A 24762-nucleotide genomic window follows, 5' to 3' on the forward strand; every position below is an offset into this window, starting at 1 on the left:
GCAGTCCTGACTTGATTGGGAATCCCTCTAAAGGCTCCTAAGTTATTTAACATATATTTAATTTTATTTTGTTTATACTCTGCCTTTCTCCTCAATAGGGACTCGAAGCGGCTTCCATCATTTGCCGCTGCTCCATTTTTTCCTCACAATAAACCCTGCAAGGTGGGTTAGGCTGAAAGTGTGTGAGTGGCCAAAGGTCACCCAGAGAGCTTTCATGGAAGAGCAAGTAATTGAACTTGAGTCACCCAGATCCTAGTCTGTCACTCTAGCCACTACACAACACTCCCTCTCAAGTCAGGCATAGAGGTGTTAGCTTTCTTCCTTGTACCTGGTTCATAAGCTTTTCTTTTCTCCAGGATATAAAGTGATGACGGCTGTTAACATTATTTACTGAGGGTGAGGTTGTGGCTCAGTGATAGAGCAGTTGATTGGCATGCAGGAAGTCCCAGGCAATCCAGCATGAGGAAGAAAGTGATACGAAAGTCCTCTTTGTAATGTATTGGGAGCTTCAAGAGGAGACAGGCTCCAGACTGCTACACTATGATTGGCTGGGCTTGCGGAACCAGCCAATCAGGACGCTCCAATGAACTAAAGCATCAATGAATCAGAGCTCAGAGTGCTGGAGTGTTCCTATTCGTTGTTATAAAGTTGGGGTCGTGTTTTGACGTTTGCAATGTGTATATAGTTGTGGCTTGCCATGTGTTCTTTTCAGTTGGTGTTCTTCCTTAATAAATAGCTATGTTGAAATCACTTCAGCTTCTGGACCCACTACATAATACTCTTTGTGAGACCCTAGGGAGCAGTAGTGGCCTTGATAGCCCAAGGGTCCACCTTCACGTGTACTTGTTAAAGGAGCCATAGCTCAACAGTAGAGCAATCTGACTAGCATGTAGGTAATCCCAAGTCCAATCTCTGGCCTATCCAGTTAAAAAGATCAGGCAATGTTAAAAACTTCTGCCAGAGCCCCTGGAGAGCCACTGTCATTCGGAGCTGGCAGTGCTGACCTTGACAGACTCAGCGGAAGGCAGCTTCATGTGTTTCGGTATTTTTAAGGAATGGATTGTGACTAGACATGGGCACGAACGGCAAAAAAAATACAAACATGATGTTAATTGTTCATTGCCATCCACAAACAACGAACAACGAACATTAACAAACATTACCCGTTTAATCAACGTGTTCATTGTTTGTTGTTTGTGGGGGCCACAATGGCTCCCATGGCACTTGGAGAGCCCATATTGACGTAGAGTGTTCAGCAGGCTCTCCTACAGCCATCAACCAAGTTTGGTCGAGTTTGCAATAGGGATCTTGGAGTTATCCATTCCCAAATCCGATGCCCCCAGGAAACTCGCATTCAATACAATTAGAGCCAGTTGACTTTGGCCCCGTTTACAAGTGGAGGACTCCTCTTGTTCTCGGGGGCAGGGGGTCTGGCCAATCGCCAGCAGCACCCCCCATGTGCCCACCCGCCAGGCCTCAGGATGCTTTCTGGTGCAGGCCGGAAGGTAGGTGATGTCAGCAGCCGCTGGGCCTGGCAGGCTCGGGGAGGCGGTGGTGGGCTGCCTCCCCTCTAGGTGGTGGGGGGTAAGGGTTAGGGTCAGAGAAACCAAAATTTCTCTTCACAGTGGCAAAAACGGGATTCTGCTGGAAGTATTTTGAAGGGTTAAAGCCAGAAGGAAAGCCAGAAGGAGTTCAGACAGAGTTCAGTCCCTCCTGGTTGCCAAGGGGATTGATTGCAGGTGCCAGACTGTCTGGCTTGACAAACGGCTGCTGAAGGCAATGGACAAGGCTTGCAACAATCACCTGTTCGTTTAGGATGGGGCCTGATGAACAGCTTGTTAGGCTGTTTGTGGGTTTTTTCTGTTCATAATGCTGTTCGTGCCCATGTTTAATCAGGGGTCCCCAAACTTTTTGAGCCTTCAGGCACCTTTGGAATTTTGACACTGAAGGGTGCAACCACAAGATGGCAGCTATAAAATGGCTGCTGCAGGAGGCACAGCCAGCCACAAAATGGCTGCCACAGCTTACTTTTAGTCACACAGTGAAGATCCTTGTGCAGTGGAAACAGATTCTGCCAAAACAATATTTTTAAAAATCAGTGCAAATGATCAACTCTCCATGAACCTGGCTTCCCAGATACAAGCCCAACATGTTTGCAACTACACCTCACTGGCTGTCCTTGGTGAGAACTAGGTCTACACTGTCCTTCTTATCAGGGACATGCTAGAGTTTAATGAATGCACTAAAATGGGTTCTACAAAGTACTGCCACCTATATTTAGTTCCATAATCACCTAAAACAGTCATTGATAAATTGACAGTGACCAATTTTAATCAGCAATGGCCAATTGTTATTGATAAAACCGAGACTGAAAGCCTCTCTCCTTCATTTTTTGAGCTTATTTTCATTGTGATATGTAAAGGAAAAGGAACAAGACGTATGACAGATGGCCCTTCCTTCTTACGAAGAATGGTAGCTTTTTAATTAAGTTGCATATTATCTCGTGCTTCCTTCAGTCTCTCCGAAGGGCACCTCTATTGAACTTTTGATGATACACACATTTATTTCAATTGAACTGACTCCTGGGCTCCCAAAACAGAGGTCTATTAATCAATACAGAATCAAAGGACAGCCAACTTAGGTCAGCATGCTCATCATGAGTCACCTGCTCTGGTGCTGTCTTTTGTGCTATTTCAGAGACTCTGTTCCCAGGGGTCCCAGAGAGAAATCAGCTAACAGAGCCAGGAAAAGGTTGCTTGAGGCTAGAGTCAGTTTATGTAAGTCTTGCAGATGCTCTTGGCTGAAGCTAATGAGGAGACTTACACCCTGTGGGTTGGATCTTGCTGAGGATTTCTGTGAACAGAAGGAGGGTGATTTTCACCAGTTCCCCCTCCAGCTGCACCTCTGGCTACACTCTTATGCTGTCCTGGAGGTCCTCCTGGAGCAGCTTGGGAGCCACTGAGGGGTACAGCAGGAGGCAGGCAAGAAAGATCGGTTCTGCTAACAGAAGTAATTTCCGTCAGTGGAAATGTTCTGCAGGATGCAATCTACAGGTTCTAAGGGAACATCAAAACAATAAATACAGTTTAAATGCCAATGAAATAATAAAAAATACCAATCTATTTTTTCCCAGGGGTAATGACAGTCCAGGAATTTCAATAGCTGACTCCACACAGGGGTGGTAAAGTTAAAAACTTCTCTCCCTATTTTGTTGTTCTGAACTGAATAAGGGGGAGAAAAAACACAATCTTGCAGAAGGGTAACCAAAGAGGTTAGGACAAAGAAAAAGAATTAACTTATAGCTCCAAATGTGATACAAATGGATTAAACACCGATATAAAAATCTTTCTTCTGGATGTATTTCCTATACTGCACTTTATGCTATTTCGTGGGAGAAACTGAATACATTTACTCTGTGGCTTTTTTTTATAAAACATGTTTGTGTGCATAATTTTATTTTTTATAATCATATGTATTTTATATTTTTATGTAAAATACATGTATTTTTTATAATCATATGTATTTTACATTTTTAATTAGTTGTGTTCCTCACAAAATATCTAGACCATTATTATTTTAGATATTTTCTTTCTTTTCCTTTCTTCTTTTTTCTCCTTTTAGATCAATTTTGTACAGTATCAGGGATTTTGTATTTAATAGCTATATTGAAGGAGTGCTTTGTATGAATTTATTCCACTGAGGAAGGCCAAAATGTGTCTGGTCTTGGTTCTGTACATGTGGAGATAAAATGTACCAACATCGCTGTATATTTATGAATGTATTATGTGTATATACAAGGTTACTTGTATATACACATCCCAGTTACTTATATGTTGAGCCACAATGTTGATGTTTTCAATAACTTGCATTTGTGGAATTAAATTGTATACCAGTGTTTTATTCATTTCTTTCATGTTTGGAGTTCTGATCTGAATTGCAGCTGCCATTTACACAACTCAGGAAAGATCAGATCCCACGAAGCCTTTTCTATGTATTGTCGAAGGCTTTCACGGCCGGAGAACGATGGTTGTTGTGGGTTTTCCGGGCTGTATTGCCGTGGTCTTGGCATTGTAGTTCCTGACGTTTCGCCAGCAGCTGTGGCTGGCATCTTCAGAGGTGTAGCACCAAAAGACAGAGATCTCTCAGTGTCTGAGAGATGACACTGAGAGATCTCTGTCTTTTGGTGCTACACCTCTGAAGATGCCAGCCACAGCTGCTGGCGAAACGTCAGGAACTACAATGCCAAGACCACGGCAATACAGCCCGGAAAACCCACAACAACCATCGAAGCCTTTTCTAGATAGGCCATTAGATCTCCATCATGAGCAAACACAGGTATGAAAATAAAAAAGATATCTCGAAGAGTGGAGTGGAAGATGGAGAGACCTGTCTCTTTGGAATGCTTCCCCCCTCCACTCTCCCAAAGACAGCTGTTTGTTTACTGGGAGCATCCCAATATTTGACAGGGACTCAGGGGCAGTTCCTCTTCCTCTTTTTCTTCTTCTTCTTCTTCTTCTTCAGGCTGGCTTGCCAAGAAAAGGACTCACAATTGAATTTTATGCTACTGTTACTAGGCAAAGGATATGAAATTGCAAATGACTGGAAAATTCAAAAAGCGATACAGTAATTGAGTTTAGTCAGACTCGCTTCCTGGAACCTTTCCACTAATTGGCCTCATGGCCTGCATCTGTCTTTGCGCTGGCCTCTGGCCTCTCCTTTGTTTTGCTTTGCATGGTGGGTGTGATTTTCAAAAGGCTGCCTTAATCTGAAGGGGCCTCATGGTCTTTCCCCCTCTTCAATCAAAAATCCCATCATATTTGCATGTCACATTGTTTTGGGAAGCATTGATTTTTCAGAAATGGGAAATGTGCATGTGTTGAAGAAACAATGTGGTGTGGTTTGTTAGCCTAGGATTGTGACTCAAATCCTCTCCCTTGGCCAAGAAGGTCTCTAGGTGATCTTGGGCAAGTAACTCTCTTTCTCAGCATAATCTACCTTACAGGGTTGTTATCTTGATAAAATAGAGGAGGGGAGAAACATTTGCACTGCCATGACCTCCTCTGAGAAAGGCAGGATAAACGTGTTATGGTTTACAGCCAGGAAAGGAGCGTTTGGCCAAGAATCATCCCAGTGACCTGTCTCTAAGTGGGGACAGGAGTGAGTAACAACATCTTGGACTACAACCTTGGATCTCCCAGTGCAAATTGCTACTTTGCCATGAAGCTCAATGGGAGACCTATATTGATTTATTTTCATGATTTATAGTCCACCTTTCTCACTGAGACTCAAAGCGGATTACATAGTGTAAGTCAATACAATCAACAGCAGGGACATTCAATAAACCATGCAATAGGGTATGCAAATGCAAATGTGCAGAAATTTGAAAGGAAGTGTCAGTCCCTGGCAGGTAGATCCCTCAAGTACTCCACAGCAATCACACAGGTGTATTGGTTGAAGTAACTTTATTAGAGATCCATCAAGTTCAAGGTGCTCAGACAGCTGAATTGGCAGAAGTGACGTAAATGGGGTTTGTGATGTTATAGGGAATGTTCCCGCCATCAGGATAAGGACTGTTAAAGCATGAAAGAGCCAGGGGGGTATGAGGGGAGAAAATAGGTTTAGGCTAAACAGAGCAAAGAATGAAATCATCTCAGTACCCAAGAAGGATACATCTAGAGCCAGCTGCAGCCGGCCTTCAAGGACACTTACTTGACACGGCAGGGAAAGAGAAAGTAAATACTTTCAAGATAACCCGCTGGCTTAGTATCAATAAGAAACTTCCCATGCCCTCAGAGGATCAGCAGCACATAACACAGAATACATACACGGCAGATATGCGGGACGACATATATGACAGGAAGCAGAAATCCTATATAGGGCTGAAACAAAGTATAAGGAATTCTAAATATTGAATATATAAATGAAATGATATATAATATATAAATAAATGAAATATTAAACAGCACAGAAACTGTTCAGTAGGATCACATATAACAGCAAATAAACAGTACATAGTAGTATAGTCTACCCCTTTACCAATGCATCGCTTTGAAACCTTTTTCTTCCAATATAACCCTCCAATCTGAGTTTTTAAAAAAACCTCTAAGATAATGTGGTTTTGCATAGTTTGCAGAAAGCCAGGAAAGTGGGAGCTTTCTTGACCTCTTCAGCCAGGCTGTTCCATGAGGTGGTGGGGGCACTAAAGAGAATGCATCGATATGGGCAGCTCAACTGCAGGGTGCTACCTGCAGGAGGCCTGTACAGATAAGTGAAGATGCCATGGTGGAGCATAGGGACAGAGATGGTTCCATTGATATGAAGAACAAGGCCATGAAATGCTTTGTATGTGATAGCTAATATCTTGAATTCAGACCAGAAACTGATGGGAAGCCAAAGGAGTGACTGCAGGATGGAGGTAGTGTGCACGTCCCACCTAGTTCCTGATCATAACCAAGCTGCAGCATTCTGGACCAGCTGGAGACTCCAAGTTGACTTTGAGAGGAGAGCTATATAGAGTGCATTACAGTAGGCAAGTCTTGATGTTACCATTCTATGGATCCAGGTGGCCAGGTTGGCCAGGTTGGGTTAGGGGGGGCATCATCTGGGCTAGACTGAGTTTGTAGAAGGCATTTTTGCAGCTGTCTTAACTGCAAAAAACTTAACTTTTCTAGCAGTGCTATTAGATCCAGTATAACCCCTAGGCTCTTAAGTGAGTCAGCAAGGGTCAACTAAACCCCACTAAGAGTGGAGAGTGTCATGTCCTTCAAGATCTTCACTTTCCCAACCAGTGTCATTTCCGTCATGTGAGGGTTCAGTTTCAGTTTGTTCACTTTCAGCCACTTGACCACTGCTGTCACACTGAGACTCAGTCAAGACCTCTACTAAATCTTCATGGGATTTGGATACATAGAGCTGGGTGTCATATGCAGATTGATGACATCGAATTCCATAGCTATGAACAATTTATCCTAAAGATTTTACATAGAGTTTGAATAAAATGGGGATAAGAGTGCGCCTTGTGGAACTTCACAAAATAATTCCCACGTGGAAGATAGCTGTTCTCCAATAGCAGCTCTTTGAGTCTGTTCCATGAGGAACAATTTAAACCAATTCAAGGCACATCCCCTGATACTTACATCTCCCTCTGAATGCTTCAACAAGATGGTATGATCTACAGTGTCAAAGGCTATAGATAGATTCAGACTGAAGTCATCAACTAAAGCCACCAGAGCCATCTCTATCCCATAACTCAGCCTGAAACCAATCTAAAAGGGGTCCAGAGCCCTAGAGTTGTCCAAGAAGACCTAGAGTTGGTCTGCTACTGCTGACACTGCCTAGAAAGTTCCAGGTAGGTAGCCGTGTTGGCCTGCCGTAATACAGTAGGATTTGAGTCCAGGTGGCACCTTAGAGACCAACAAGATTTTCAGGGTGTAAGCTTTTGAGAGCCAACACTCTGAAGAAGGGAGCTTTGACTCCCAAAAGCTCTGAAAATCTTGTTGGTCTTTAAGCCACCTGAACTCAAATCCTGTTGTTTGCCTAGAAAGGGCAGATTAGAGAATGGGTGATAATTGGCCACATCATTTTTGTCTAGGGATAGTTTTTTAAGTAGAGGGTTGATAATGATCTCCTTGAGTGGCTGTGGAAAGGCGCCTTGAGTTAGTGACTGATTTATGATAGATATCAAGGACTCATTTATGTGGTTTTACAATGTTTTAGCAGCCAAGATGGGCAAGGATCCAGTGCAGAAGTAATCAGGATCCTGTCAATATCCATCACTGTAACTGGGTCAAAATGATCCATAAGCAGACCAGATGGTGCATTAAACATTTCTTCTGCCTCCCCTATATTGCGGCTGGCATCCTGATCAGAGCATATTCATATTATTTTGTCAGCAAAAAACTTTGCAAAGGCATGACAGCTAAACTGTTTCTGGGCTGGTAAAGTTTCAGATTTAGAAGATGTTGAAATACCTTAAACAATTGGGATGGTTGTGAATAGACATGGGCACGAACCGCATTACGAACTTCAAAAACCCACGAAATTGGTGATCACGCGATCGCGATCCGGCAGTTCGTTATTGTCCACGGCAAATGAACCAGCATTCGGAAGAAGCCTGGTTCGGTGCATTTGGCTGCGGTTTGGGAAGCCAGACTGTCAGAGTGTCAGTTTGCTAGTCCGTTCTCAAGCCAAAGCTATGCCATGTTCTTGTGTTATAATCTGTAGTTGTTTAGTCCTCTCCCTCTAGGCCCAGGTGCTGCCCAAGCCATGGGAGCGAAGAATTCTTATCAAACCATTCCAGCCGACCTTGACATCCTCGCCTTCCCAGGCCTTCTAGACAGGACTAAGGGGGGAGGCTGGGAATGGGTGTTTGAAGTGTTGCTACTTTCATTTTGTGTGTCATTCTCAACAAAGCTTTCATTCAGTCAAGGCCTTTCAAGTCCTTGGAATATGGACACTGTATCCTGAGCACTGTCTTTCAATAAACCTTTTGGAATCAAGAAACTTTGTGCTTCTTGCAGAAGGGGGAGGCGAACTCTAGATAACTGGGATTCCATAGTCTGACATTTTGTTGACCAACCCCTCAACTGGGAGAGATGAATACCGGATTACCTCCGACAGATCCAGGCACGGAAAGTAAAGGGTGGGACCAACCAGGCACGAGCCAGCAGGGAAGGCGCCAGGCCCTGCACCAGCGTGGGACAAGGATTTACCCACCAGACACCCAGGCCTACGTGGACCCAGGATATCAGCGTGGGACGAGGATTTACCCCACAGCCCCGGGATAGCGGCATGGGACAAGGTTTTCCCCTACAGACACCGTTGTCTATGCACCAGTGATGGGATTGGAGACCCCAGGATGCCCACGAACGGCTCGCAAGCAGCATGTTCTCCCGCTCAATGCTCGGTTTTTTCCTGGGCCCCGTTTCGGGAGACTTGAGGGGGCTGGAAGGCCCAGAGGACAGGACCATCCTCCGAACTGACACCCAGCCCCAAGACTATTGGGATGAGGAGAACCCCCCCGGACTGGGAGGCGCTGCGCGCGGAGTTAGAGGGGGACAAGGTGGTTGCTGAACCAGCAGAGGTGGTACAAATCGAGCCGACAATACCTAGTGGAAAAGGGAGTTGGGATGCTGGGAACCAGCGAGCCCAAATGATGCAGTATGTAATACTGGCAGGGGCTGGAGGTACCAGTACAACCGAGAAAGCGGACCAAGACACTTTGGTGGCAGCAGCCGCACCTTATCCTCAAGCTCAAGTTCAAGAGGCTCAAGCCATGGAGGAGGTGGTGGAGAGAGCTGAGCGCCAACAGAGAGCTTGGGAGGAGAGCTTAATCCAGCTGCTTGGAGAGGAAGAACCAGAGCCCGACCTCAATGTGGAGGAGGAGAATCGCTACCAAACCCTGGAAGCGCAAACGGAGGCAATGCGAGCAGACTTAGCGCAAGCCACCTACTTGATTGCGTTGCTGGTCCAGGGAGAAGAAGGTGCGGGGTGAGCTGAGGCCCATGCCCCAGCGGGACTGCAACAGTTACTTGAGTTAGTGGCAGCCAGAGGCAACGCAAGACCGGCCACCCCGCCCGCGATGGGCCCACCACTGCTGTTGCCACAGCCGCTGGGAATTGCTGGCCCCGCCAGGCCGGGAGGAGCAGCTCCGCAGGAAATGGTGGGCGAGGGGGGGCAGCGCCCCAAGGACCAGCGGCAGGAGGCCCTCAAGCGGGGGCCTCCCAGCACCTGTTGTCGGAGGAGCAACCCCTGTGGGTCCAGAACCCGCCATCCCTGCGGCAGCCGCACCTCAACTTCAGGGGCGGGCGCCACCACCGCAGCCGAGGTCACGTCCAGGAGCTCCAGGAGCGCCTCCAAGACCGAGGTTGCTGAGACCCGCACTGATTCAGCCGGTTCCCCAAGGCGTACCTCCTAGAGGCCCTGCACTGCAACGGCCACCTGTCCCACCTGCCATCGGGGGAGGAGCAGGTGAGGGCGAACTACCGATGGGATGGATTAAGCTGGAAGCTACCTTTGACGGGGATCCCCATAAGTTAGGGTTCTTTGTCATACAAGCCCTGCAATTCTTCAATCAATGGGGTTACCTGTTCCCCAATGAGGAGAGCCGAGTGATGCATCTCGCGGCCCGTCTGGAGGGCATAGCAGCTGAATGGTATGTAACCCTCTACTACACGTGGGCCCCAGAACTGGGAAGTCTGCAAGCCTTTATTGCCGCACTCAGAGCCCAGTATGAAGATCCTCTTGAAGGGGAACGGGCCTGAACTGAACTGCAAACCTTGCGGCAAGGCTCCCAGTCAGTAAGAGATTATGCAGCCAAGTTCCGTCAGCTGGCAGCCAAGTGCCCGCATCAGGAGGAAGGGAATAAAATTGTACTATTTCGAAATGGGATGAACCCCAAGTTACTGGACAGGGTGCTAATGCAAGATGATCCACCAAAGCTTCTGGGGTGGATACAATTAGCTTGCAAAGTGGAGAATCACACTCAAGTGGTTCGAATGGTTGAGCAGCAACAGGCCACGGGAACCTGACGAACCCCGACAGATCAATGGGGAGGACGGGGCGCTCCCGCGGCGAGAGGAGCCTGCAAGACGAGGTGGAGACAAGGGCTATGCCTCCAATGTGGAAACAGTGGACATTTTGCAGCCCAATGCCCTCTCTGAGTGCAGGCGCCGGTGCCCCCAGTGCGTCCCACTCTGGCCCCATGTTCCAATAGGGGCCGGGGTATGGCTAAAAAAGGGCGCACCGAGACGGGCTTGGAGGCAGAGGAAGTATGCATGGAGTTCGAAACCCAGGTCCCGGAGGCCGATGAGCTCAGCCCGCCATCGGGAAACGAAATGGATCTGTTGTGAGGAGGCCCCAATGGCAGATCGAGAAGAAAACCACCCCGAAGGAGGTGAGAGAAAGAGGGGCCATATTGTTCATTCCCGTATTACTATTAAACCCTAAGGGGGGGGACCCACATTCAAGTTCAAGCATTAATTGACTCAGGGTGCTCCCGAGATATTATAGCACCGGCACTAGTAAACGGACTGGGGCTAGAAATGCATGAACTAAAAGTCCCAATTATCTTTGAGAAAATGGACAGCTCTAATATGAACCCAGCTGTCCTAGAGACGGAGCAAGTGCCCACAGGCATGGGCAAACATTGGGAATTGCGTCCGTTTGTCGTAAGCCAAGCCGCCAAATATCCGCTCATCTTAGGCAGCTGATGGTTATGGGATCATAACCCCTACCTCAACTGGGCAAAAGGAATGATAATGTTTGATCCAGAATATTGCCAAAAACACCGTTGGAAGGCAGAGTGGGGTAAAGTAGCCTCCACAAATTCGGAAGTTGCCCTATTAACTGCTGAAGAACTATGTCTAATCCCTCCAGAATATCAAGATATGACTCAAGCCTTTAGTGAGGAGGAGGCGGATAGCCTGCTGCCACACTGGAACACAGACTGAGCTATTGAATTACTCCCAGGAGAAAAGCTCCACAAAGGAAAATTATATTCCATGGGTCCAATGGAGAGGCAGGAACTCCGGAAGTTTAAAGATTAAATCTGGAGAGAGGTTTCATTCACTCAGCTAGCTCCCCACATGCCGCCCCTGTGTTGTTCATGAAGAAAAAGGATGGGGGACTCTGTACAGACTTTCGAGGCATCAATGCTGTGTCTATGACCAACGCCGACCCGATTCCGTTAATCCGAGACCTGCTAAATGCAGTGGCACAGGGTAAGATCTTTTTGAAATTGGATCTCAAAGATGCATATTTTCATGTTAGAATAAGGGAGGGGGATGAATGGGAAACCGCATTCAATACCCCCCTCAGCCAATTCAAATATCTGGTCATGCCATTTGGCTTATCTGGGTCCTCTTCAGTATACATGTCAATGATAAATGAAGTGCTACATGAATTTTTATACAAAGGGGTCATTGTTTACCTGGATGACATGCTTATTCATTCAGGAAATAAAGAGGCACATGTAAAATTAATCCGAAAAGTCCTGACCACCTTAATGCGCCGCAAACTTCCCATCAAGCTATCTAAATGTGAATTTCACAAGGAGGAGTTGGACTATTTAGGCTATCATATCTCGAGGCAAGGACTAAAAATGGACCCAGCTAAAGTCAAAGCAGTACAGGATTGGCAAGCGCCCACCACACGCAAACAATTGCAATCGTTCCTAGGCTTTGCTAACTTTTACAGACAGTTCATTGAAGGCTTTGCACAGATAGCCCTCCCCCTAACAGAGTTGCTTAAAACAAATGGGAAGGGAGAGCAAGCCGCCAAACCTACGGCCCGACTCCAGTGGAGCCCAAGCTGTCAGCTATCCTTTGAAATGCTAAAGGAACGATTTACCACCGAACCAGTCCTACAGCACCCCGATGAAAACAGAGCCTTCATAGTACAAGTGGATGCTAGTGACTCAGCCATTGGGGGCGTCCTTATACAGAAAGGGGAGGATGGGCAAATGCAGCCCTGTGTATATTTGTCCAGAAAATTTACAGAAGCGGAACAGAATTGGAGTGTGTGGGAAAAGGAAGCGTTTGCTGTTAAAATTGCTCTAGACTCAAGGCGCCACTGGTTGGAGGGAGCGCGTCATCCATTTCAAGTCTGGACTGATCACAAAAACTTAGAAGCGTTCCAAACGCCCCAGCGCCTTAATGCTAAACAACTCCGTTGGGCGGAATTCTTTTCTAAGTTTGATTTCACTCTGAATTTCCTGCCGGGCAAATCTAATTTCCTGGCGGATGCCCTTTCATGCATGCCCCAACACCAAAGCAGAAAGGAGGAGACTATTGACACGGTGTTTCCCCCCACCCAATTGGGGGGACTGGTTACTACTCGTAGCCAGGCAACTAAGCAGCCAGATAACCAAAAGGGGTGGAGAGATAAAGTGAAAAGCGAAGTGGAAAAAGAGGGGGAGCAAGCGCCCACAGGAAAAATGACACAAACGGCGGCTGGAGAATGGTTTAAGGGAAATCGGCTGTACATCCCTGCTAGTTTAAGACGGGTGGTGCTTCAACAGTGCCACGATGCCCAGACTGCCGGCCATTTCGGATACCTGAAAACTTTGCATTTGATACAAAGACAGTTTTGGTGGCCCAGTATCCGGAGAGATGTGTCTCAATATGTAGCTTCCTGCCGCACTTGTATTATGGTGAAACCCAGGAGGGGGAAGCCCCCGGGACTATTACAACCCTTGGAAACTCCCAACAGGCCCTGGGAAGTGGTTTCCATGGACTTTATTACTTATCTCCCCCCATTTAAAGGTTGTACCTGTATTCTAGTAGTGGTGGATCTGTTCTTCAAACAAGCCCACTTCATCCCATGCTCCTGTATTCCCTCAGCTAAGAAGTTGGCCAGTTTATTCATGAAACATATTGTAAGGCTGCATTCTTTTCCTTCCAAGGTAATATCGGATCGAGGAGTTCAATTTGTTGCCAACTTCTGGCGGGAGCTTTTACAGGTGGCGGGCATTGAACAAGGAATAAGCTCCGTCCACCATCCCCAAAGCGATGGACAATCCGAAAGAACTAATCAAGTGTTAGAGCAGTTCCTCAGATGCTATATTAATTTTCAACAGGATAATTGGACCCAGCTCTTGCATCTTGCTGAGTACTCATACAACAACATGGTGCACAGTTCAACAGGAGAGACTCCCTTTAAAATTGTCCATGGCTACGAAGGAGTAGCATTCCCCTTTGAGGTGCAACCCCCCAGCACACGTTTGGGGGACGTAGGCGAATGGTGGACCACCCTGCCAAACAGTGGGCGGAAATTCAAAAGACTTTGAATAAAGCCAAAGCTGACTACAAGAAATATGCAGATTGCCATCATGTGGCACAGTGGAAATTACACCCTGGAGATAAAGTGTATGTTTCCACCAAAAACTTCAGAACAGAACAACCTAGTAAAATGTTGGGCTTAAAGTACTTGGGACCATTCCCAATAAAGAAGGTAATCAATGATGTGACTGTAGAACTGGAATTACCAAAGAACCTACGCCAAGTCCACCCAACTTTCCACATCAGCCTGCTCAAGAAAGCACCTCCCCCAGATGAGTGGCATCCCAGCAGATTGGTGCCACACCCAACCATGATAGAAGATCAAGTTCACTATGAAATTGAAGAGTTCTTGGATTCCAAACGCAGACACAATACGCTCTTTTACTTAGTTAGGTGGAAGGACTTTGAGGAGGGGTTTCGTGAGTGGGTAGAAGCTTCTCGTGTAAATGCCCCCAGACTAATTACTAAGTTCCATAAAAAATACCCCGAGAAAGTGGGAGCAGAAGGGTGAGGGAAGAGGTCTTAAGGGGAGCAGAATGTCAGAGTGTCAGTTTGCCAGTCCGTTCTCAAGCCAAAGCTACGCCATGTTCTTGTGTTATAATCTGTAGTTGTTTAGTTCTCTCCCTCTAGGCCCAGGTGCTGCCCAAGCCATGGGAGCGAAGAATTCTTATCAAACCATTCCAGCCGACCTTGACGTCCTCGCCTTCCCAGGTCTTCTAGACAGGACTAAGGGGGGAGGCTGGGAATGGGTGTTTGAAGTGTTGCTACTTTCATTTTGTGTGTCATTCTCAACAAAGTTTTCGTTCAGTCAAGGCCTTTCAAGTCCTTGGAATATGGACACTGTATCCTGAGCATTGTCTTTCAATAAACCTTTTGGAATCAAGAAACTTTGTGCTTCTTGCAGAAGGGGGAGGCGAACTCTAGATAACTGGGATTCCATAGTCTGACACAGACAGCCAGGCTCCATCAATCAATTCCCCTGGAAACGGAGCCAGGGGGATGCCTGAACTCTGTCTGCGCTCCTTCTGTTGCCCTGGAAACCCGAATCGAAGCCCAGCTTATCTTGATCGGCAGGTCTTCCTTCCAACCATGGAGCTGCAAAGTGGTTACAAGTTGGGAGAAGATACCCAGGGGAGGGAGGGGGAGGTGGTGTTCTGTAGCCAGAGGCACTCCAATCTCATCCCTGCAAACCCTGATAGGCAGCTCTGACGGCCAAACACAGACCTCCTGCATTGCTCTATGGGACCTCAGCTTATAAAAAGCAATGCGCTCCTAGGCTGGCTTTCACTTTCAGTGAGCAGTGGAGTGTGAGAGCTTTTGCTTGCTACTTGCTAGCCTTTGTGGAGAGACAGAGCGAGTATAATTGAGCTTGGATTTTTGTGGGAGTTTCCTGGGGCCTCAGATTGGAGAGGGTATAACTCCAAGATCCCTATTGCAATCTTGACCAAACTTGGGTGCTTGCTGGAGGAGAGCCTTCTACACTCTCCCTGTGAATATGGGCTCTCTAAGTGCAACGGGGGCCATTCTGAGCACCATGAACCACAAACCGCAAACAGGTTCAGCAACGGGAAATGTCCGTTGCAGTTCGCGACTTCGGGATCATTATCGGCACCGAACCACGAACTGCATATTCGTTAAATTTTTTTGGTTCGTGCCCATGTCTAGTTGTGAACCGGCTGATGCAATGGTTACAAAGAAATAGCATTTCTTTGCCACTATCACTGCCTCTTCATAGGTCTTCCAGTGGGCTCGATAGCATGCTCTATCAGATTCAGCTTGAGTTTTCTGCTAGTGTCTTTCTATAAGTCTTTCAGACCTTTTTAGGTCACCCAGTTCCGTATAACCGAGTGACAGTCTTACTGGATCACAGGAATGTTGTCAATGTAGTTTATTTGAATTTCAGTAAAGCTTTTGACAAGGTTCCTCATGATGTTCTGATGTGTAAACTGGAGGACTGTGGACTGGACTCTAGGATGGTTAGATGGATAGAAAACTGGCTGGATAACTGCACCCAAAGTGAAGTTGTCAATGGCATCATGTCTGATTGGAAGGAGGTGTTTAGTGATGTGGCACAGGGCTTGGTTCTGGGCCCAGTGCTTCCAGGAAGTGACATCATCACATGGGCACATGGACAGGCACTCAATTTGCATCAGGCCAATTTGGGACTCAAATGAGCCAAAATCGGCCCACTGCAAAGCGTAGGAGTGCTCTTGGGGTGGCACAATGACATCACTCCCAGGAGTGACATTGTTGCACTGCACTGGGAGCATGCCCAAGAGGCCTATTCCTGTGCCTTCCTCCCCTGCTGGCCAGGTAAGTGGAGGTGGGGACAGAGGATGAAAGCGGGGGATCTCCTGCCCCACTGGGAAATGGGATACCTATCTGCATCTGGGTAACAAAAATGCAAAGCATGTATACTAGATGAAGGATACACTTCTGGGTAGCAGTGTGTGTGAACAAGGTCTTCCAACTCTATGATTATTTTTTATGTAAGTGTTATGTTATGACAGTTGTCATTCTTCTAGGCTTTATTCCTTTTCTAGGATTTCTTGGTTGTTTTTCAGTATGTGGGGTTTTTTACCTAGAACATACTAAGCAGCTTGAATCTCTATTCCACAAGACCCCTTTTCATCATTATCGCAGAATAAGTAGCCTCTCAGTAGAGTTGCCAACCTCTAGGTGGTGGTTGGAGATCTTCTGGAATTACAACTGATCTCCAGGCCACAGAGATCAATTCCCTTGGAGAAAATGGCTCTTTTGGAGGTCCCTCCCCTCCCCAACCACTGCCGCTCCAGGGTCCCCCCAGTCTCCAGGAATTTCCCATCCTGCAGCTGGCAGTCCTACCTCTTGGGTATATCAACAGTCCTTGGCTCCTGAGAGTGGTCAGCTTTGTGTGCTGGCTGTTGCAGGGTCTGTGTCTCCAGTGAAAAGGATCTCAGCTTGGGTATCATGGAGTGCCGTTTGTGATCTCAAAGTGCTACACCAGTTCTTGGCAAAACAAGAGGAACCAGGATCTGACTCAGGTTACAGCAGATGCTTACGCAAACATTTAGCTTAATTGTCTGTGGCTACAGGAAGGGGGATTTAAAATGATGTGCATAAATGTTTGGGCTCAAAATCATTGAGAGGCAATGGTATCTAGGTAAAAGGATTTCGGTCACAACCTTGGGAAAGGTTTCTGCCTGAGATCTTGGAGAGTTGTAGCTAAGGAGCAGAGACAATTCTGAGTTAAATATGCCAATGATCTGACTTGGTATAAATCAACTTTGTATATTCATAGAGTATCACATAAAATCAAAAGACTCTGATACCTGGGGGGCGTGGCATCGGCAGCTATGGAGTTGGGCGCATTTTAGAGAGCTCTGATCCTCCCCAGCCGACAACCCTGGCGGTAAGCAGCAAAACGTTCATTTAAAACTCAGAAAATGGGCAAACAAGACTCGGAAAAAAAACCAGCGTGCAAAGCAGCTAAAAAGCTGCAGGAATTTTTTATACCTCCGAGTCAAACAAGATCTGGCTGGAGGGATTAGCACCAAAATGGCGGACGGAGCGATTGCAGATGCTAGCACTGAAAATCCTCTCTCCGTGCCAGAGCTTTCCCCACAATTAAAAGCCCTACAAATCAGCATGCCTAATGAGATTACAGCACTTCTGAAACCAATTAATGAGCAGCTATCTGATATTAAACTGAACTTACTAAGCACTAACCAAAAAGCAGAGGCTGCGCTGGAGCTTAGCAACTCAGCACATTGCACTATAAAAGAAATGCAAAATGAGAGCAAAATGAGAGCAAAATTCTCCAAGAAAGAGTTCTTTCACTTGAATTAAGCACATGACAGAAGAACCTCAGATTCCGTGGGGTTGATGAGACTTTAACCTTTAATGAAGACTTAATTGCATGGCTGATCTCATGGCTTGCAAAAGCACTTGATCTGGAAGAAGGGGTAGCTCCAGTGATCATTAAAGCCTATCGTGTAGGCTCTAAAAAACAAAGAGCAAAGCCAAGAGACATTTTGGCAGAGTTTGCTAATCAAAGATCTCGTAAGAAAATATTGTTGAAAGCAAGAAGCAGAGGCTCAATTCTCCTCAATAATACCCCCATACAAGTCTTTACAGATCTGCCTGGAGAAATCTTAAACAAAAGAAAAGAGCTTAAGGAAACAACAGAACTCTTGAAGCAAGCTAAAATCCAGTACAGATGGCTAAATTACACCAAACTTTCAGTCCAATACCAAGGTAGACAATATATCGTGACTGGCCCAGATTCAGGACTCTCCCTTCTGTTATGCACAAACTTGTGCCTTAGGTGTCCCTCTCACCAATCACAATAAGAGACACACACACCACGGAGTCCTGTAAAAGAAGCAATATATGATTGTTTAATTTAAACAATGGAGGAGCCCATTTTCACAGGAGTAGGTGGTCTCCTTGTGTCGAGAGCTCATCAAAATAACAATAGAAGCACAGGCAATTAATACTTTCAGATAAACATAACAATATTACAATATTCTAATACTTGATATCTTATTGGCTCGTAACATATCTAGGGTCAGTTCTGATTTGAAGATGCAATTCTGGGCTGGCCCCTCTATTTGGGGAAATTCCAGTCTTCACAGTTTTTTTTTCCTCTGCCCTCATATTGGAAGGACACTGTCTAACCTTTTACCTACTTTCTTCTGGGCATAATACTTCCAAGGGCGCCAATGAGTCTCAATCTGGTGCCTTGGTATCTTCTGAAATTGTCTGAAATTGTTTAGGGATAATTTTGGGACCCGTGAAAGATGCAAGATGTTTGAGGCCAAATCATTCATTGGAAAAACTGGGAATTTTCCCTAGAGATGGAGAAAAGTGACATCAAGAAGAAATTGAAACCTGTCAATGGCCATAGGTAGGGTTACTAAACGTAAGGTTGGGTCTGATGTAGAAATGGGCATGAACCAGAAAAAAACCGAACCATGCGGTTCATGGTTCGTCATGTTTCACGAACCATGAACTTTCACGAACCTGCCCCGGTTCGTGAACCGGTTCATTTGATTTGTGAAAACATCACTTCTGGGCCAGCAAATCACCACTTCAGGGTCAGTAGAAGGTCCGCAGAAATCCCAACTCCCTGTTGCCTAGGAAACTGATTGATTGGCACCAGGCTGTCTGCAGTGATGAACCAAAAAATGAACCAAACAAACCGCCCTAAAGTTCATGGAGGTTCACCAGAAATGGGCTCTGATGAACCACTGGTTCACGAACTACGAACTGGCCTGGTTTGTGATGAACTTTGGTTCGTATTTTGGTTCATGCCCATCTCTAGTCTAGAGTTCTTCTGGAAATACAATTGATTTCTGGACTATCAAGATAATTTCCCTTGGAGAAAATGCCAGGTTTGGAGCCAGAGTCTATGATATACTATAGAATCTAAGAGAAATGGAATTCCTAGAATAACATTATATTGCTGCTGAGCTCTCTGCCTGGGCACTGCCCCCAAATCTCCAAGCATTGTCCAAGCCAGTGTTAGCAAACCTATCTTATGCAGAATGCAATCCCTTGCTGGTTTTGCATGTTATGATGAAAATCTTATATCCTCTGCACTGGAAGTTAGAATGGAAAACCTGTCCAATTCAAAGTGCCTATTAGGACTGTCATAATGTGATTCTAAACCTCTCTTGCAAATACCAGATACACAAAAGGCAAGTTCCACCCATGCCTCAGGTTCTTTGGTTTGTTGTACCAATTAAGCAATTATTGTTAAATCTACTTTTGTTAAAGCAATGACCTGTTACCTTCTGAACATGCCAGACATTTCCTGAATGGTTAAAACTGCTCTGGGTTAGCAGCAGCAAGTAAATTGCAATAAACATAAGACAACAAAACAAGAGAGAGAGAAATTCCAGAAACATTGCAATGTAAGAAAAGGGGGTGGTAGCAAGAATTAACAACATCAGAAGAGCCCTGCTGAATCACAACAGAGAAGTTCTATCCCAGGGAAGCTGCCTGCAGTCATGAGCCCACACCTCTTGTCTATGCCCAGCACCTGGCAATCAGAGGTATTCTGCCTCTGAGCATGGAGGTTCCATTTTATATTAATCAAAAGTAACACCACAGGGCTGTCATCTAGCCTGAAATGTAATGGAAGCTCAGGGCTGCTTCATACATTCAGTGTTTTTTTTTTCAGCATAGAAATAATATTGTGTGAAAGTGCACACGTACTCTGTATGTAGAAGTTTCCAATATTGATCTCCAGCAGCTTCAGTTAAAGAATCTTGGGGCCTAACCAGGCAATATACTGGGAGTTCAGTGTTTGAAACAATTCACTTACTGGGCATGTGATAGTTCATTTGAGCTCACAAGCTGCCTTCTATTGAGTCAGGCTGTCAAGGTCAGTATTGCCTGCTCTGACTGGCAGCAGCTCTCCAAGGTCTCAGGCTCAGGCAGAGGTCTGGCACTGACCCACGGCTCCTCCCTGATTGGGACCATTCCATGGGGGGCTGGGGGGAGAATTCCCCTCTTGTGCTGTTTTTTCTAGTCTAAAAGGCACCCATGAAGCTGTTGCTTGCTTGTTGAAAAAGCTTACATGTGCAATAATGTTATGCCTAAAAAGGCTACCTCCTCCAGTGCCCCACCCAATAAGACACTGGAGGCGAGGAGTAATAAGAAGGTTTGGTTTATTTTGTTGTTGCAACAGCAGGAGGGAACCAGGTCTTAGAGGCCAAAAAATTGTTTCTCTCAAATCCTCCCCTAAGCAGAACAACTTTTAGAGCAAGTATGACATCAGAACATCAGTGTAACGTGATTGGTTCACAGTTATGTCGCAGTTAGCTCGTGTTACATTGCACATGTTAAGCCTGCAGAATAATCTATTATTCTAAACTTGTAACTTCTTTAAGAATGCAGTGCTGCTCTGTAGCTAGCCTGCTCTGAGAAACAACAAGTAAAGCAAAGGAACAACCTGCCAGAGGGTAGAACACAATATTACTATGTCTAATGCTGAAATATATATTATTGGATTTATTTTTCCTTTTTTATTTTTATATATTATTTTCTTATATGAGCGCTAAGTACTGAAAGTGCAATCAAAGATCAATAAATATAATAAATACTATAAATACAAACTATTACAAAGGTCCTTATCAACAATAAATACACTGCTTAGAACCACAATGGGATGCAATAATCCTATAAAGTCCAATTACCCTCTAACAGGTTGTTCCTTTTCTTTTCTTCTTGTTTCTATTCCAGAGGAGCCCCTTTATTTGCTCTGAGAAACAAGCAAACAGGAATTTTGCTGTTATCTGGGAGACAGAACTAATGCCATAATTTCTACTGTCAGCACTTTTAGTGTAGCTGAACAGAGCAGAGCCAGTTGTAAATCACTTAAAGTTTATCAGCATCTAATTGGCTGTTAACTATTGTAGCTGTAATTAGCTGGGATATCAATAGGGTACCTCTCTGGGGTCCTTTGAGGTTTGGAAGATTGGGGGGGGGGAGAGACTTAATCCTGCCCTTCCTTTGTGCTGCAGATGATCCAAATTAGTGCCTCCCCCATACTTGGTGAGTTGCTTTAAAAAATAACACAAGCTCTTAACATGGAGCTCCTGGCACAGAGTTGGGCTAGGCTCTTTCCCAGTTAGAGTGTCTAAGGAACCTGCCCAGCTCCCAGACAGCTATCAGCCAGTCACCAATGGGTTGCCTGGTTCAGATCCAAAAAAATTCTAAATGTTTTTTAACATTTCAGTTGAAGAAGTTGAACTTTTGTATCTGACCTGTTTGTATTTGCTGTAGCTTACTCTGGAATAAATGGGCCAACAAAAGCACTTTATGTAGCATTTGTTGACTTGGCTGCCGCATTCGATTCAATCAATAGGTCCCGCTTATGGTCCAAGCTTGCCAAACTTAACATTGATAAGCGACTGCTGTTTCTGCTCCATGAGCTGCACAAAGATACTTTTGCTCAAATCAGGGTGGGAACTGCCCAGAGACCCTGGGGATGGGCAGTATATAAATTGAAATATAAAATATAAACCTCTGGATCATTAACCAACAGAATCCAATTAGTAGAGGCATGAAACAGGGTCGTGTGCTGGCCCCTCCACTATTTAACCTGTACATCAATGATATCAATGGGTCTCTGTCAGGTCCCCAATTTATGCCACCTTCTCTGGGACAACAGCAGATTTCATTTCTCCTTTATGCAGATGACATGGTCCTAACCTCCCTGAGCAAGATCAGCTTGAGGAGACTCTTAGACCAGTTAGGCCATTATTGTAATGAAGAAGCTCTCAATGTCAACTACACAAAGACAAAAGTAATGGTTTTCAGGAGAAAGCCAAAAATCTCCCGCTGGAGCATCCTTGGCAACCCAGTCCAACAATGCAGCTCCTTTAAATATTTAGGGGTAACCTTTAAAGAGACTCTGAATTGGAAGATACATCTTGCGTCGGTTAAATCCTCAGCATCAAGGATTGTAGGGTCAATCATACATTTCTTTTATACAAAGGGGGGTCGACTGATAGATCCAGCACTGAAATTATTTAAGAGCAAGGTAGTCCCTCACCTCCTATATGGAGCTGAAGTGTGGGGTTGGAAGGAAGACATTCTAACCAGCCTTGAGGTAATCCAAAACCAGTTCTTGAGACGGATTTTGGCTTTACCCAAAGGCGCTCCTGCCACCCTGATGAGGGCCGAAACAGGACTCCCCTCCCTTAGTTCTAAAATACTGGGAAAGGATCAAATTTTCCAGTTCTGGCTCCTTAAGTTGCCAATCAGTAAATTACTTACTATCCAAAGACCCCACACGGCCTGGCTTTCTATCCACCTTTTGCCAAAGGTATACCATCCCGGATGACCTGTTAGGGGTCACAGCCAACAACCTCCCACTTAAGGAGTGGATCTACAAGTCAGATGCAGTGATGGATCAGCTATAAATATCAAAATCTAAGGCAGCTCCTTGGTATAAACTAATCAAATTTGCCCATTCAAGATCTCCCTGCCTAGCCAGTATTTCTCATTACAACCTCAGAGTGTCTTTCACTGCTCTGCGCTTCCAGATGATGCAGGCAGCTCTTTTGGCAGGGCGTTATTCTCCCGCCCCTATGGAACATCGCACCTGCATTTGTGGATTACCTACAATGGAGAACCTTTCCCACTACCTACTTTATTGTCCATTATATAGTGTACCCAGAGCTAAATTTTTGGCCAGAATCCTATCAGTGACAAACACATACTCTGAAATCGAGAAGATTGTGTTTTTGATATCTGACACTGATAATCATGTGTCCTATAGAGTCTCTCAGTTCGCACTCGCAGTCAAAAAGATAAGATCTAAGGTGGTACTGAATGAGGCTGCTTCGTGATCCCTGGGATAGTTTGGCATACTGTATTGTTTTAATTAATTTTATTAACTTATATAAACTGTGATAAGGGACTTAATCGTTTATTAGTCAATGTTTGGCGAATTGTGACGGCCTATGGCTATAGACAATAAACTCTTTTGACTTGACTTGTATTTGCTGTAAGACTCTGACGTTAATTTCTGTTTTCCCTCCCCAGTCTGCAGAATTCTTTGAAATGCTGGAAAAAATGCAGGTAAGTTATGTGCTCCTCCTCAGTGTAGCATGAATGCCAAGGTCTCGAAATTATTTTCTCTCAATCCTCTCATTCTTTTAAATTATGTATTTAACATATATGGGGTGAAGACAGACATGCATTTTAGTGCTGGAAACAGACATACTTGGAAAGACAGGTGTAAATGGGTTCAAATCCATTTTTGCTGCCCCCTGAGGCACAGGGCCAGGTGGTAGATGGGGAGGGCAGCCTCTGCCATCACCTCTGCATTGTTATGCTGCCCGTCCTCAACCAGAGCCAGAGCAACTAAAGCACCTTCCCTTCTCAATCCCCAGGTGTCTTTGAAGGCAGCACAGCAAAGCCGTGCCATGCCCAGCTTTGTGGTGCTGTCTTGAAGGACTCCTGGGAGTTGAGGAAAGAAGGGGGGCTTGTCGCTTTGGCTCCTGGCTGGGGGCAGGAAGAGGAGAGGGGAGAGGTGGGACCATGGAGTGGGGGGGCAGCTTCAGGCAGCTCTCCAAGTTAAGCCATGTCAGGTAACAGGTTTGTTTGCAGGGGAGAGAATGTCTGTTCTGCCCCCTCATGCCTCACGCTTGCCTTCCCCTAGAGTTCCTTTTAAACAGGACTTTTCTAGGTTCTGAGAAAGTGTGAAAGACACCAGCTGAGGGGCGTGATTTCCATGAAAGGAGGGAATCTTCCATCTTACCAGTAACTGGGTGGATTGAAGACACCCTGGCCAATGACCCCCCCCCCCCCCGATCTTGGACTACTTTGGATGTGATTTTCCTGCAGGGGGAGAAATCCCATTCTCTTCTAATGCTGGGGTTGGCTTAATATCCCACTGGTGCTTGTGTGTGAGAATCTCTGCAGTGTAATCTATGGCAAAGATTATTGATGTGAGATTTAAGGGCCGTATAGCAGAGTATGTTTAGCTGCCAACCAGTGAGATCTGAGATCTCTTGAAAGGGCTTCTCACTCACTGCTGTAATGGGTCAGTGGTGGAAGGGAAGTGTTTGAACATTGACACATGAGATTCCCCACTCAGTTGTCTTTCCTGTTTCTCTCCCCTAGACAATGGGTGTGAGAGATGTAGGGCTGGGGGTCCCCTGATGGACTTGCAGTCCCTACAGACTTTGGGGGACAAAGATTCCTGGGTGCTCTGGAGCTGAGTGGCTCGAGCCTGCCTTTCTGTGCTGTTTTCCTGAGCTGAAACAGCCATGTGGTGCCAGCCCTGTTTGACCCGCCATGGGATACCATGTGCTGCAGGGGAGGCTGAAGTGCCTCCTGCCTTTCAGCACCATTTGGGAATGGTAGTTCACTGATGGTCCTGGTGACTGCAAGTTGGGTCAGAGGAGCCCAACCCAACCTGTGTCACATATGTCATTGAATTTGGCCTGGATTTCCATTTGCGTCTTGACCCGAGAACGTGCAT

The 24762-nt window shown here is 45.7% G+C and overlaps 1 protein-coding gene across 6 annotated transcripts in view; it reads left to right on the forward strand.

Annotated features, from left to right (window-relative positions):
* The window catches only part of RAP1GAP2 (RAP1 GTPase activating protein 2), a 312617-nt gene that overhangs the window by 125027 nt on the left and 162828 nt on the right, over positions 1 to 24762 (forward strand). For 4 of the 6 annotated variants that reach the window (XM_055000969.1, XM_055000968.1, XM_055000967.1 and 1 more), the window contains one exon: positions 23319 to 23354. In XM_055000969.1, the coding sequence (XP_054856944.1) occupies positions 23319 to 23354 (36 nt within the window). Of the gene's footprint in view, positions 1 to 17058; positions 17170 to 23318; positions 23355 to 24762 lie in introns of all 6 variants that reach the window. The other 2 variants (XM_055000972.1, XM_055000971.1) reach the window with 1 other exon arrangement.

This window comes from Eublepharis macularius, chromosome 17, assembly GCF_028583425.1.
Source record: "Eublepharis macularius isolate TG4126 chromosome 17, MPM_Emac_v1.0, whole genome shotgun sequence".
Taxonomy (NCBI): Eukaryota; Metazoa; Chordata; class Lepidosauria; order Squamata; family Eublepharidae; genus Eublepharis; species Eublepharis macularius.